Below are 14,064 nucleotides of genomic sequence, written 5' to 3' on the forward strand. Positions count from 1 at the left end.
AGAGGTAGAATAGGTATATAGTTGTGGTTGAGTAGATGTAGAGTAGAGTAAGAGTAGTGGTAGAGTATTGGTAAAGTAGAGCAGTGGTAGAGTAGAGTAGTGGGAGAATAGTTGTAGAGGAGAGTTAGAGTAGTGGTAGAGTAGAGTAGTGGTAGAATAGTTGTAGAGGAGAGTTAGAGTAGTGGTAGAGTAGTCATAGAATAGTGGTAGAGTAGAATAGTTATAGAATAGTGGTAGAGTAGAGGGTAAAGTAGTTATAGAGAGATGGTAGATTAGTGGTATAGTAGTGGTTGAGGAGTGGTATTGTAGTGGTTGAGGAGTGGTATTGTAGTGGTTGAGTAGTGGTATAGTAGTGGTAGAGGAGTGGTATACTAGTGGTAGAGTAGTGGTATAGTAGTGGTTGAGGAGTGGTATTGTAGTGGTAGAGTAAAGTAGTGGTATAGTAGTGGTAGAGTGGTGGTAGAGTAAAGTAGTTGTAGAGTAGTGGTAGAGTAGAGTATAGTAGTGGTAAAGTAGTTGTAGAGTTGAGGTAGAGTGGTGGTAGAGTATAGAGTAGTGGTATAGTAGTTGTAGAGTAGAGTAGTGGTAGAGTATAGAGTAGTGGTAGAGTATAGAGTAGTGGTAGAGGAGAGTAGTGGTAAAGTAGTTGTAGAGTAGAGTAGTGGTAGAGTGGTGGTGGGGTAGTGGTAGAGTAGTGGTGGGGTAGAGGTAGAGGAGTGGTATAGTAGTGGTAGAGTAAAGTAGTGGTAGGGTAGAGAAAATTAGTTTTAGTGGAAGTGCATAGCAGTGTTGATATAGAGTAGTGCTTGAGTAGTGGTAGAGTAGAGGATGAGTAGTTGTAGAGTAGATGTAGTGCTAGGGTAGAGTAGGTGAGGTGGTTGAGGAGTGGTATTGTAGTGGTTGAGTGGTGGTATAGTAGTGGTAGAGGAGTGGTATACTAGTGGTAGAGTAGTGGTATAGTAGTGGTTGAGGAGTGGTATTGTAGTGGTAGAGTAAAGTAGTGGTATAGTAGTGGTAGAGTGGTGGTAGAGTAAAGTAGTTGTAGAGAGTAGAGTATAGTAGTGGTAAAGTAGTTGTAGAGTTGAGGTAGAGTGGTGGTAGAGTATAGAGTAGTGGTATAGTAGTTGTAGAGTTGAGGTAGGGTAGTGGTAGAGGAGAGTAGTGGTAAAGTAGTTGTAGGGTTGTGGTAGAGTAAAGTAGTGGTAGAGTACAGTAGTGGTAAAGTAGTTGTAGAGTTGAGGTAGAGTAGTGGTCGAGTAGAGTAGTGGTATAGTAGTTGTAGAGTAGAGTAGTGGTAGAGTATAGAGTAGTGGTAGAGTATAGAGTATAGAGTAGTGGTAGAGGAGAGTAGTGGTAAAGTAGTTGTAGAGTAGAGTAGTGGTAGAGTGGTGGTGGGGTAGTGGTAGAGTAGTGGTGGGGTAGAGGTAGAGGAGTGGTATAGTAGTGGTAGAGTAAAGTAGTGGTAGGGTAGAGAAAATTAGTTTTAGTGGAAGTGCATAGCAGTGTTGATATAGAGTAGTGCTTGAGTAGTGGTAGAGTAGAGGATGAGTAGTTGTAGAGTAGATGTAGTGCTAGGGTAGAGTAGGTGTAGAGAAGTGGTAGAGTAGAGGTAGAATAGGTATATAGTTGTGGTTGAGTAAATGTAGAGTAGAGTAAGAGTAGTGGTAGAGTATTGGTAAAGTAGAGCAGTGGTAGAGTAGAGTAGTGGTAGAATAGTTGTAGAGGAGAGTTAGAGTAGTGGTAGAGTAGTCATAGAATAGTGGTAGAGTAGAGGGTAAAGTAGTTATAGAGAGATGGTAGATTAGTGGTATAGTAGTGGTTGAGGAGTGGTATTGTAGTGGTTGAGTAGTGGTATAGTAGTGGTAGAGAGATGGTAGATTAGTGGTGTATTCGTGGTAGAGTAGTGTTATAGTAGTGGTTGAGGAGTGGTATTGTAGTGGTTGAGTAGTGGTATAGTAGTGGTAGAGGAGTGGTATACTAGTGGTAGAGTAGTGGTATAGTAGTGGTTGAGGAGTGGTATTGTAGTGGTAGAGTAAAGTAGTGGTAGAGTAGTGGTAGAGTGGTGGTAGAGTAAAGTAGTTGTAGAGTAGTGGTAAAGTAGAGTATAGTAGTGGTAAAGTAGTTATAGAGTTGAGGTAGAGTGGTGGTAGAGTATAGAGTAGTGGTATAGTAGTTGTTGAGGTAGAGTAGTGGTAGAGGAGAGTAGTGGTAAAGTAGTTGTAGGGTTGTGGTAGAGTAAAGTAGTGGTAGAGTAGAGTAGTGGTAAAGTAGTTGTAGAGTTGAGGTAGAGTAGTGGTAGAGGAGAGTAGTGGTAAAGTAGTTGTAGGGTAGTGGTAGAGTAGAGTAGTGGTAGAGTAGAGTAGTGGTATAGTAGTTGTAGAGTAGAGTAGTGGTAGAGTATAGAGTAGTGGTAGAGTATAGAGTAGTGGTATAGTATAGAGTAGTGGTAGAGGAGAGTAGTGGTAAAGTAGTTGTAGAGTAGTGGTAGAGTGGTGGTGGGGTAGTGGTAGAGTAGTGGTGGGGTAGAGGTAGAGCAGTGGTATAGTAGTGGTAGAGTAAAGTAGTGGTAGAGTAGTGGTGGGGTAGAGGTAGAGGAGTGGTATAGTAGTGGTATAGTATTGGTAGAGTAGAGGTAGTGGTAGAGTAAAGTAGTGGTAGAGTAGAGGTAGAGTAGAGTAGTTGTAGAGTAGTGGTAGAGTAGAGTAGTTGTAGAGTAGTGATAGGGCAGAGAAGAGTAGTTTTAGTGGTAAGGTAGAGTAGAGTAGTGGTAGATTAGAGTAGTGGTAGAGTAGTGGTAGAGTAGTGTTAGAGTAGAGGTAGAGTAGAGTAGTGGTAGAGTAGAGTAGTTGTAGAGTAATGGTAGGGTAGAGAAGAGTAGTTTTAGTGGTAGGGGAGAGTAGAGTAGTGATAGATAAGAGGTAGCGTACTGGTCGAGTAGTGGTATAGTAGTTGTAGAGTAGTGGTATAGTAGTGGTAGAGTAGTGGTATAGTGGTGTTAGAGTAGTGGTATAGGAGTGGTTTAGGAGTGGTAGAGGAGTGGTAGAGTAGAGCAGTGGTAAAGTAGTGGTATAGTGGTGTTAGATTAGTGGTATAGTAGTGGTATAGTAGTGGTATAGTGGTGGTAGAGTAGTGGTATAGTGGTGGTAGAGGATTGGTATAGTGGTGGTATAGTAGTGGTATAGTGGTGGTATAGTAGTGGTATAGTGGTGGTAGAGTAGTGGTATAGTGGTGGTAGAGGAGTGGTAGAGGAGTGGTAGAGTAGAGAAGATTAGTTTAAGCGGTTGTGTAGAGTAGAGTTGATGTGGAGTAGTTGTAGAGGAGTGGTAGAGTAGTTGTGGAGTAGTGATAGAGTAGTGGTATAGTGGTGGTAGAGTAGTGGTAGGGGTATAGGTAGTGTTAGTGTCGAGGTAGAGTAGATTAGTGGTAGATTATAATAGTGGTAGAGTAGTGGTAGAGTAGAGGTATAGTAGTGGTAGAGTAGAGTAGTGGTAGAGTTGTGGTAGGGTAGAGTAGTGGCAGAGTAGAGGTATAGTAGTTGTAGAGTAGAGGTATAGTAGTGGTAGAGTAGAGGTAGGGTAGAGGTAGAGTAGAGGTATAGTAGTGGTAGGGTAGAGTAGTGGTAGAGTATAGGTATAGTAGTTGTAGAGTAGAGGTATAGTAGTGGCAGAGTAGAGGTAGAGTAGAGGTAGGGTAGAGAAGATTAGTTTTAGTGGAAGGGCAGAGCAGCGTTGATATAGAGTAGTATTTGAGTAGTGGTAGAGTAGAGGATGAGTAGTTTTAGAGTAGTTGTAGTGGTAGGGTAGAGTAGGTGTAGAGAAGTGATAGGGTAGATGTAGAATAGGGATATAGTTATGGTTGAGTAGATGTATTGTAAGAGTAGTGGTAGAGTAGAGTATAGGTATAGTAGTTGTAGAGTAGAGGTATAGTAGTGGCAGAGTAGAGGTAGAGTAGAGGTAGGGTAGAGAAGATTAGTTTTAGTGGAAGGGCAGAGCAGCGTTGATATAGAGTAGTATTTGAGTAGTGGTAGAGTAGAGGATGAGTAGTTTTAGAGTAGTTGTAGTGGTAGGGTAGAGTAGGTGTAGAGAAGTGATAGGGTAGATGTAGAATAGGGATATAGTTATGGTTGAGTAGATGTATTGTAAGAGTAGTGGTAGAGTAGAGTAGTGGTAGAATAGTTGTAGAGGAGAGTTAGAGTAGTGGTAGAGTAGAGTAGTGGTAGAATAGTGGTAGAGTAGAGGTAAAGTAGTTATAGAGAGATGGTAGATTAGTGGTATAGTAGTGGTAGAGGAGTGGTATAGTAGTGGTAGATTAGTGGTGTATTCGTGGTAGAGTAGTGGTAGAGTGGTGGTAGAGGGGTGGTAGATGAAGGGTGGTAGATGAGTGGTATAGTAGTGGTAGAGTAGTGGTAGAGTAGATATAGGGTAGTGGTAGAGTAGAGGTAGAGTAGATGTAGGGTAGTGGTAGAGTAAAGTAGTGGTAGAGTAGAGTAGCGGTAGAGTAGAGTAGTGGTAGAGCAGTGGTAGAGTAGAGGTAGAGTAGTGGTAGAGTAGTGGTAGAGTAGAGTAGTGGTAGAGTGGAGTAGTGGTAGAGTAGAGTAGAGGAGAGTAGTGATAGGGTATAGAAGAGTCGTTTTGTGGTAGTCTAGAGTAGAGTTCATGTAGAGTAGTGGTAGAGTAGTGGTAGAGTATAGGTAGTGTAGTGGTGGAGTAGAGTTAGAGTAGAGGTAGATATAGAGTAGAGTTGGTGGTTGAATGTGAGTTGATGTGGTGTAGAGGTAGAGTAGAGTAGAGGTAGAGTAGAGTATAGGTTGAGTAGTGTAGAGTAGAGTAGAGTAGAGGTAGAGTAGAGGTAGAGTAGAGGTAGAGTAGAGGTAGAGTAGAGTAGAGGTATAGTAGAGTTTGAGTAGAGTAGAGGTAGAGTAGATGTAGGAGGTAGAGTAGAGGTAGAGTAGAGGTAAAGTAGAGGTAGAGTAGAGGTAGAGTAGAGTAGGAGGTAGAGTAGAGGTAGAGTAGAGTAGGAGGTAGAGGAGAGGTAGAGTAGAGGTAGAGTAGAGTAGGAGGTAGAGGAGAGGTAGAGTAGAGTAGGAGGTAGAGTAGAGGTAGAGTAGAGTAGAGGTACATTAGAGGTAGATTAGAGGTAGAGTAGAGTAGAGGTAGAGTAGAGGTAGAGTAGAGGTAGATTAGAGGTAGATTAGAGGTAGAGTAGAGGTAGAGTAGGAGGTAGATTAGAGGTAGAGTAGGAGGTAGAGTAGGAGGTAGAGTAGAGGTAGAGTAGAGGTAGAGTAGAGGTAGAGTAGAGGTAGAGTAGAGTAGGAGGTAGAGGAGAGGTAGAGTAGAGTAGGAGGTAGAGTAGAGGTAGAGTAGAGTAGAGGTAGATTAGAGGTAGATTAGAGGTAGATTAGAGGTAGAGTAGAGTAGAGTAGAGGGAGATTAGAGGTAGAGTAGAGGTAGAGTAGAGTAGAGGTAGATTAGCGGTAGAGTAGAGGTGGAGTAGAGGTAGAGTAGAGGTAGAGGTGGAGTAGAGGTAGAGTAGAGGTGGAGTAGAGGTAGAGTAGAGGTAGAGTAGAGGTAGATTAGAGGTAGAGTAGAGGTGGAGTAGAGGTGGAGTAGAGGTGGAGTAGAGGTGGAGTAGAGGTGGAGTAGAGGTGGAGTAGAGGTGGAGTAGAGGTATATTAGAGGTAGAGTAGAGGTGGAGTAGAGGTAGAGTAGAGGTAGAGGTAGATTAGAGGTAGAGTAGAGGTAGAGTAGGAGGTAGAGTAGGAGGTAGAGTAGAGGTAGAGTAAAGGTAGAGTAAAGGTAGAGTAGAGGTGGAGTAGAGGTAGAGTAGAGGTAGAGTAGAGGTAGAGTAGAGGTAGAGTAGAGGTAGAGTAGAGGTAGATTAGAGGTAGATTAGAGGTAGAGTAGAGTAGAGGTGGAGTAAAGGTAGATTAGAGGTAGATTAGAGGTAGATTAGAGGTAGAGTAGAGGTAGATTAGAGATAGATTAGAGGTAGAGTAGAGGTAGAGGTAGAATATAGTAGAAGGTAGAGTAGGGTAGTGTAGTGTAGAGGTAGAGTAGAGGTAGAGTTGAGGTAGAGTAGAGGTAGTGTAGTGTAGTGTAGAGTTGAGGTAGAGTAGTGTAGTGGTAGTGTAGAGTAGAGTAGAGTAGAGTAGAGTTGAGGTAGAGGTAGAGGTAGAGTAGAGTAGTGTAGTGTAGAGTAGAGTAGAGTAGAGTAGTGTAGTGTAGAGTAGAGTAGAGTAGAGGTAGTGTAGTGTAGAGTAGAGTTGAGGTAGAGGTAGAGGTAGAGGTAGAGGTAGAGTAGAGGTAGAGTAGAGGTAGTGTAGAGTAGAGTTGAGGTAGAGTAGAGTTGAGGTAGAGGTAGAGTAGAGGTAGTGTATTGTAGAGTAGAGTAGAGTAGAGGTAGAGTAGAGGTAGTGTAGTGTAGAGTAGAGTTGAGGTAGAGGTAGAGGTAGAGTAGAGGTAGTGTAGTGTAGAGTAGAGTTGAGGTAGAGGTAGAGGTAGAGTAGGGTATTGCAGTGTAGAGTTAGAGTATTGTATAGTAGAAGTAGAGGTAGAGTAGAGGTAGAGTAGAGTAGGGTAGTGTAAGGTAGAGTAGTGTAGTGTAGAGTAGAGTAGAGTAGAGGTAGTGTAGTGTAGAGGTAGAGTAGGGTATTGCAGTGTAGAGTTAGAGTATTGTATAGTAGAGGTAGAGTAGAGGTAGAGTAGGGTAGTGTAGAGGTGAGTTAGTGTAGAGTCCTGATTTTGGAGGAAGAGTTAGAGAAAGAGTCATAGCAAAGACACAGGAGGAAGGACACAGTTGAGAAATCTGTTTATTAGACTAGTTAATTTACCATACAGAGGGAGATAGAAAGAGATTCACTGTTACAACAGACCAGACCACTGACTGACTGGCTGGCTGGCTGACTGACTGGCTGGCTGCCTGGCTGGCTGACAGGCTGCCTGGCTGACAGGCTGGCTGGCTGACTGACAGGCTGGCTGCCTGGCTGGCTGACAGGCTGCCTGGCTGACAGGCTGGCTGGCTGACTGACAGGCTGGCTGGCTGACAGGCTGACTGACAGGCTGGCTGGCTGGCTGCCTGGCTGGCTGACAGGCTGGCTGCCTGGCTGGCTGACAGGCTGGACTGAAAAGATTGAAGGAGGAACGGAGGTGAATGTGTTTGTGAGACATTAGAGAGAGTGTGAGTGATGATCCTAGTCAGAAAAAGGAAACGGGACGGTGAAACAATATCAAATGACACCTCGGCTTCACCAAAAGTAAAGCATTAGTTTGTTTGTTGTTGTTAGTTTGTGTTGAAAAGTGGTTTGTTTCAAGGTTGTTGATTACTCCCGTTAGCTTTAGACAGAGAAGCAAGTTGTTTCACCACAGAACAGGGAGACATTCTTTACACATCTCAGAAGTTCTGTTGGTCGTCTGGTTGGTTCTGAAACCTATGTCTGTGTCCTATTCCCTACATAGTGCACTACTTTAGACCAGAGCCCTATGGAACCCTATTCCCTATATAGTGCACTACTTTAGACCAGAGTCCAATGGAACCCTATTCCCTACATAGTGCACTACTTTAGACCAGAGTCCAATGGAACCCTATTCCCTATATATAGTGCACTACTTTAGACCAGAGCCCTATAGAACCCTATTCCCTATATAGTGCACTACTTTAGACCAGAGCCCTATGGAACCCTATTCCCTATATAGTGCACTACTTTAGACCAGAGCCCTATAGAACCCTATTCCCTATATATAGTGCACTACTTTAGACCAGAGCCCTATGGAACCCTATTCCCTATTACCGTGCACTACTTTAGACCAGAGCCCTATAGAACCCTATTCCCTATGTAGTGCACTACTTTAGACCAGAGCCCTATAGAACCCTATTCCCTATGTAGTGCACTACTTTAGACCAGAGCCCTATAGAACCCTATTCCCTATGTAGTGCACTACTTTAGACCAGAGCCCTATGGAACCCTATTCCCTATGTAGTGCACTACTTTAGACCAGAGCCCTATGGAACCCTATTCCCTATATAGTGCACTACTTTAGACCAGAGCCCTATAGAACCCTATTCCCTATGTAGTGCACTACTTTAGACCAGAGCCCTATAGAACCCTATTCCCTATATATAGTGCACTACTTTAGACCAGAGCCCTATGGAACCCTATTCCCTATATATAGTGCACTACCTTAGACCAGAGCCCTATAAAACCCTATTCCATATATAGTGCACTACTTTAGACCAGAGCCCTATAGAACCCTATTGCCTATATAGTTCACTATCAGGGCCTGTAGGGAAAGGTTCAAATTTGAGATATACATGAAGTTGTATTTGCTAGTTCTAACTTCAGTCATATTGTGGTATAGATTGTTCTCGGTGGTAGCACGTGAGTGTAGAAGTGTGGTTCTGTTGTTTCATAGCTAGGCCAGAACCTACCATACTAAAGGTCTGGTTACTCTGCCATACAAACTGGACCTCAGTAGACCCTCAGCACAACTCTCACTACACTATGTCACATTATCAACCCAATGACATGTTATAACCCTCACTACACTATGTCACATTATCAACCCAATGACATGTTATAACCCTCACTACACTATGTCACATTATCAACCCAATGACATGTTATAACCCTCACTACATTATGTCACATTGTCAACCCAATAACATATTATAACTCTTACTACACTATGTCACATTATCAACCCAATGACATGTTATAACCCTCACTACACTATGTCACATTATCAACCCAATGACATCTTATGACCCTCACTACATTATGTCACATGTTATAACCCTTACTACACTATGTCACATTATCAACCCAATGACATGTTATATCCCTTACTACACTATGTCACATGGTTAACCCAATGACATGTTATAACCCTCACTACACTATGTCACATGGTTAACCCAATGATATGCTATAACCCTCACTATACAATGTCACATGCTATAATCCTCACTACACCATGTCACATTATCAACCGAATGACATGTTATAACCCGTACTACACTATGTCACATTATCAACCCAATAACATGTTATAACCCTTACTACACTATGTCACATGGTTAACCCAATGACATGTTATAAACCTCACTACACTACGTCAAATGGTTATCCCAATGATATGCTATAACCCTCATTATACTATGTCACATGTTATAACCCTCACTACATATTGTCACATTATCAACCAATGACATGTCATAACCCTCACTACACTACATCACATGGTTATGCATAATCGCCCAAAATCAGAGCCACGCCTAATCGCCAAACATCAGAGCCAGGCCTAATCGCTCAACATCAGAGCCAGGCCTAATCACCTAACATCAGAGCCAGAACTAATCGCTCAACATCAGAGCCAGGCCTAATCGCTCAACATCAGAGCCAGGCCTAATCGCTCAACATCAGAGCCAGGCCTAATCACCCAACATCAGAGCCCAGGCCTAATCGCTCAACATCAGAGCCAGGCCTAATCACCAAACATCAGAGCCCAGGCCTAATCGCTCAACATCAGAGCCAGGCCTAATCACCTAACATCAGAGCCAGGCCTAATCGCCAAACATCAGAGCCAGGCCTAATCGCTCAACATCAGAGCCCAGGCCTAATCGCTCAACATCAGAGCCAGGCCTAATCACCCAACATCAGAGCCCAGGCCTAATCGCTCAACATCAGAGCCAGGCCTAATCGCTCAACATCAGAGCCCAGGCCTAATCACCTAACATCAGAGCCAGGCCTAATCGCTCAACATCAGAGCCCGACCTCACTAATGCTCTTGTGGCTGAATAGAAGCAAGTCCACACAACAATGTTCCAACATCTAGTGGAAAGACTTCCCAGAAGACTGGAGGCTGTTATAGCAGCAAAGTTCCAACATCTAGTAGAAAGCCTTCCCAGAAGAGTGGAGGCTGTTATGAGCGAGCAGATGTTCACATACATCTGTAGTGGAAAGCCTTCCCAGAAGAGTGGAGGCTGTTATAGCAGCAATGTTCCAACAGTGGCTGAGTGGAAAGCCTTCCCAGAAGAGTGGAGGCTGTTATAGCAGCAATGTTCCAACAGTGGCTGAGTGGAAAGCCTTCCCAGAAGAGTGGAGGCTGTTATAGCAGCAATGTTCCAACAGTGGCTGAGTGGAAAGCCTTCCCAGAAGAGTGGAGGCTGTTATAGCAGCAATGTTCCAACATCTAGTGGAAAGCCTTCTCAGAAGAGTGGAGGCTGTTATAGCAGCAATGTTCCAACATCTGAGTGGAAAGCCTTCCCAGAAGAGTGGAGGCTGTTATAGCAGCAATGTTCCAACAGTGGCTAGATGGAAAGCCTTCCCAGAAGAGTGGAGGCTGTTATAGCAGCAATGTTCCAACAGTGGCTGAGTGGAAAGCCTGTCTCAGAAGAGTGGAGGCTGTTATAGCAGCAATGTTCCAACAGTGGCTGAGTGGAAAGCCTTCCCAGAAGAGTGGAGGCTGTTATAGCAGCAATGTTCCAACAGTGGCTGAGTGGAAAGCCTTCCCAGAAGAGTGGAGGCTGTTATAGCAGCAATGTTCCAACAGTGGCTGAGTGGAAAGCCTTCCCAGAAGAGTGGAGGCTGTTATAGCAGCAATGTTCCAACAGTGGCTGAGTGGAAAGCCTTCCCAGAAGAGTGGAGGCTGTTATAGCAGCAATGTTCCAACATCTAGTGGAAAGCCTTCCCAGATAGAGTGGAGGCTGTTATAGCAGCAATGTTCCAACATCTAGTGGAAAGCCTTCCCAGAAGAGTGGAGGCTGTTATAGACAGCAATGTTCCAACAGTGGCTGAGTGGAAAGCCTTCCCAGAAGGGTGGAGGCTGTTATAGCAGCAATGTTCCAACATCTAGTGGAAAGCCTTCCCAGAAGGGTGGAGGCTGTTATAGCAGCAAAGGGGGGGACCAACTCCATATTAATACCCATGATTTTGGAATGAGATGTTCGACGAGCAGCTGTCCACATACTTTTGTAGTGGACAGTGTTTAGGTGTGGCTGATAGATAGTGTTCAGGAGTGGCTGATAGATAGTGTTTAGGTGTGGCTGATAGATAGTGTTCAGGAGTGGCTGATAGATACTGTTCAGGAGTGGCTGATAGATAGTGTTCAGGAGTGGCTGATAGATAGTGTTCAGGAGTGGCTGATAGATAGTGTTCAGGAGTGGCTGATAGATAGTGTTCAGGAGTGGCTGATAGATAGTGTTCAGGAGTGGCTGATAGATGGTGTTCAGGAGTGGCTGATAGATAGTGTTCAGGAGTGGCTGATAGATAGTGTTCAGGAGTGGCTGATAGATAGTGTTCAGGAGTGGCTGATAGATAGTGTTCAGGAGTGGCTGATAGATAGTGTTCAGGAGTGGCTGATAGATAGTGTTCAGGAGTGGCTGATAGATAGTGTTCAGGAGTGGCTGATAGATAGTGTTCAGGAGTGGCTGATAGATGGTGTTCAGGAGTGGCTGATAGATAGTGTTCAGGAGTGGCTGATAGATAGTGTTCAGGAGTGGCTGATAGATAGTGTTCAGGAGTGGCTGATAGATAGTGTTCAGGAGTGGCTGATAGATAGTGTTCAGGAGTGGCTGATAGATAGTGTTCAGGAGTGGCTGATAGATAGTGTTCAGGAGTGGCTGATAGATAGTGTTCAGGTGTTCCAGATAGATGTTTGTTGAGATATGAGCCAATCTAAATGACACACAAACACCCACATTGACCCGTTCATCTTCAGATCCAGTTCTGTAACAAGACAGTCAAGTTAAATCATTGTGTCGTAGCCTATTTCTTACAGACAATCTCTTTCTTTACGTGACATGTTCGTTTTGATGATGTCCTGTTGTCTATTCTCATTGTTATTCCAAAATAACACTTAGTAACTACAATGTGTTGTAGTCTGGTCTGCTCTGGTCTGCTCTAGTCTGCTCTGGTCTGCTCTGGTCTGCTCTAGTCTGCTCTGGTCTGCTCTGGTCTGCTCTGGTCTGCTCTGGTCTGCTCTGGTCTGCTCTGGATGGTAGTGTTGTCCTCCGGTGTGAGGTTTCCCCTAGCTAAAGATCCAGGATCAGTTGCCCCTCGCCCAATCCTGTCCTTAACCGTTATTGGGGGAAAGGAACAACTGACCCAAGATCATTGTCTAGGGTCAACTCAGAAAGGCTAGAGATGAGACAGGATGCTTTGCTTCTCCGGCTCACATACGGGGTTCAAGGTTTGGATACAACCAGCTCACAGAGGAGAGAGGTTATAGGTCAAAGGTCAGATAAAGAGAGTGATGTAACCCCAGCCAGGTCCCAGAGGTCAGAGGGCAGGTGGAGGTTCTGTTAGTAGCCATGAGGAGGAAGAGGATGAGGAAGAGGAGGAGGAGGGGTTTAGGGAGGAGGAAGATCAGAGCCTTGATGAACCAACGAGCTCTTCTCCTCCCGGTAGTCCCAGGAAAACTAGAGGGTTGTGGGTAGTGTAGTTAAAGAAATGAGCGTCACATGATAGTACAGCAGTGGCAGGGCTTTTTCTTCTCTATACCTGCTGGGGAGGGGAGTTCCTTGGTGGCCGTGGCAGGGCTCTCGTCCTTCCCCTCCGACGACAGGTCGGTGGTGTCGCTGAGCGGCCGGGCGCCGGACACCAGGTCGGCGGCGTTGCCGTCGATTACGGAGTAACCGTCGGTGACCGTTTTCTCCCGTAACGACTTCTCGTCATCGTCATCGATCAGGACGATTTCAGCCTTGATGGTGCCGTCGAATCCCAGCAGCCTCTTGGTTTCATCCTGGTCGTCTACATTATGGTAGCCCATGAAGATCATAGTGACTGGCTTCTCCGCCGTTGCCTGGGGAGCCTCCATCACCTCCCCCTCGTAGGTCACCTCCCGACGGGGTGGAGGCTGGCTGGTGATAGGGGCGCCTGTAGCTTGGGGCACCTTGTGGGCCATGGTGGTAGGGCTACGGATGGCTGGGGGGGTGGTGTAGGTGGTAGGGAGCTCATCAGTGCGGTCAGCGGAGCTGGGGGAGGTTTTGGTGTCACCAGTGCCAACAGGGGTGACAGTAACCTTAGCCTTACCCCCGTCGGCCTGGCCGGCGGGCACCCCGACCCGCTGCATCAGCTCGTCCACCTGTTGGGAACTCCAAGGGTGAACCCCATTCTCCAGGGTGGTGGACCCCCCCGAGCGGACCTCGTAGACGACCTTCCGGCCGTCGTCGAAGACCTTGACCCCGCGCTGGGGCACCTCGTCTGGGCTGACGGAAGACGCTGACAGGATCCTGGTGTCACCCGTCTTCCTGTCCTTCTCCACGTTGATCTCCATGGCGTACATCGCTACAGACAGACAGACACGGGGAGACACACAGAAAGGGAGACAATACAGCATATTACAACTAACATATTATTAGACAGACAGAATACAGTATGTTACCACATGGTTGCCATATGGTTACTACGTTAGTGCAGCAGGACAAGATTTTTTCAACACATTGGTCCTGACACGCCATTCTCTATCAACACACTGGTGTTAAAACCAGCCCAGTCCCAGATTATCTCCATGTTTAATGTGTTATAACCAGTCCCAGGGTATCTCCAGTTTTAATCTGTTATAACCAGTCCCAGGGTATTTCCAGTTGTAATGTGTTATAACCAGTCCCAGGGTATCTCCAGGTTTAATGTGTTATAACCAGTCCCAGGGTATTTCCAGTTGTAATGTGTTATAACCAGTCCCAGGGTATCTCCAGTTTTAATCTGTTATAACCAGTCCCAGGGTATCTCCAGGTTTAATGTGTTATAACCAGTCCCAGGGTATCTCCAGTTTTAATCTGTTATAACCAGTCCCAGGGTATTTACAGTTGTAATGTGTTATAACCAGTCCCAGGGTATCTCCAGTTTTAATCTGTTATAACCAGTCCCAGGGTATCTCCAGTTTTAATCTGTTATAACCAGTCCCAGGGTATTTCCAGTTGTAATGTGTTATAACCAGTCCCAGGGTATCTCCAGTTTTAATATGTTATAACCAGTCCCAGGGTATCTCCAGTTTTAATATGTTATAACCAGTCCCAGGGTATCTCCAGTTTAATTGTGTTATAACCTGTCCCAGGGTATCTCCAGTT

The 14,064-nt window shown here is 45.1% G+C and overlaps 1 protein-coding gene across 2 annotated transcripts in view; it reads right to left on the reverse strand.

Annotated features, from left to right (window-relative positions):
* palm2akap2 (PALM2 and AKAP2 fusion) overlaps window positions 1–14,064 on the reverse strand; it is a 240,811-nt gene that overhangs the window by 114,287 nt on the left and 112,460 nt on the right. For both annotated transcript variants that reach the window (XM_071342762.1, XM_071342752.1), the window contains exon 8: window positions 12,497–13,282. In XM_071342762.1, the coding sequence (XP_071198863.1) occupies window positions 12,497–13,282 (786 nt within the window). The remainder of the gene's footprint in view (window positions 1–12,496; window positions 13,283–14,064) is intronic.

This window comes from Salvelinus alpinus, chromosome 1 (assembly GCF_045679555.1).
Source record: "Salvelinus alpinus chromosome 1, SLU_Salpinus.1, whole genome shotgun sequence".
In the NCBI taxonomy this organism is placed as follows: Eukaryota; Metazoa; Chordata; class Actinopteri; order Salmoniformes; family Salmonidae; genus Salvelinus; species Salvelinus alpinus.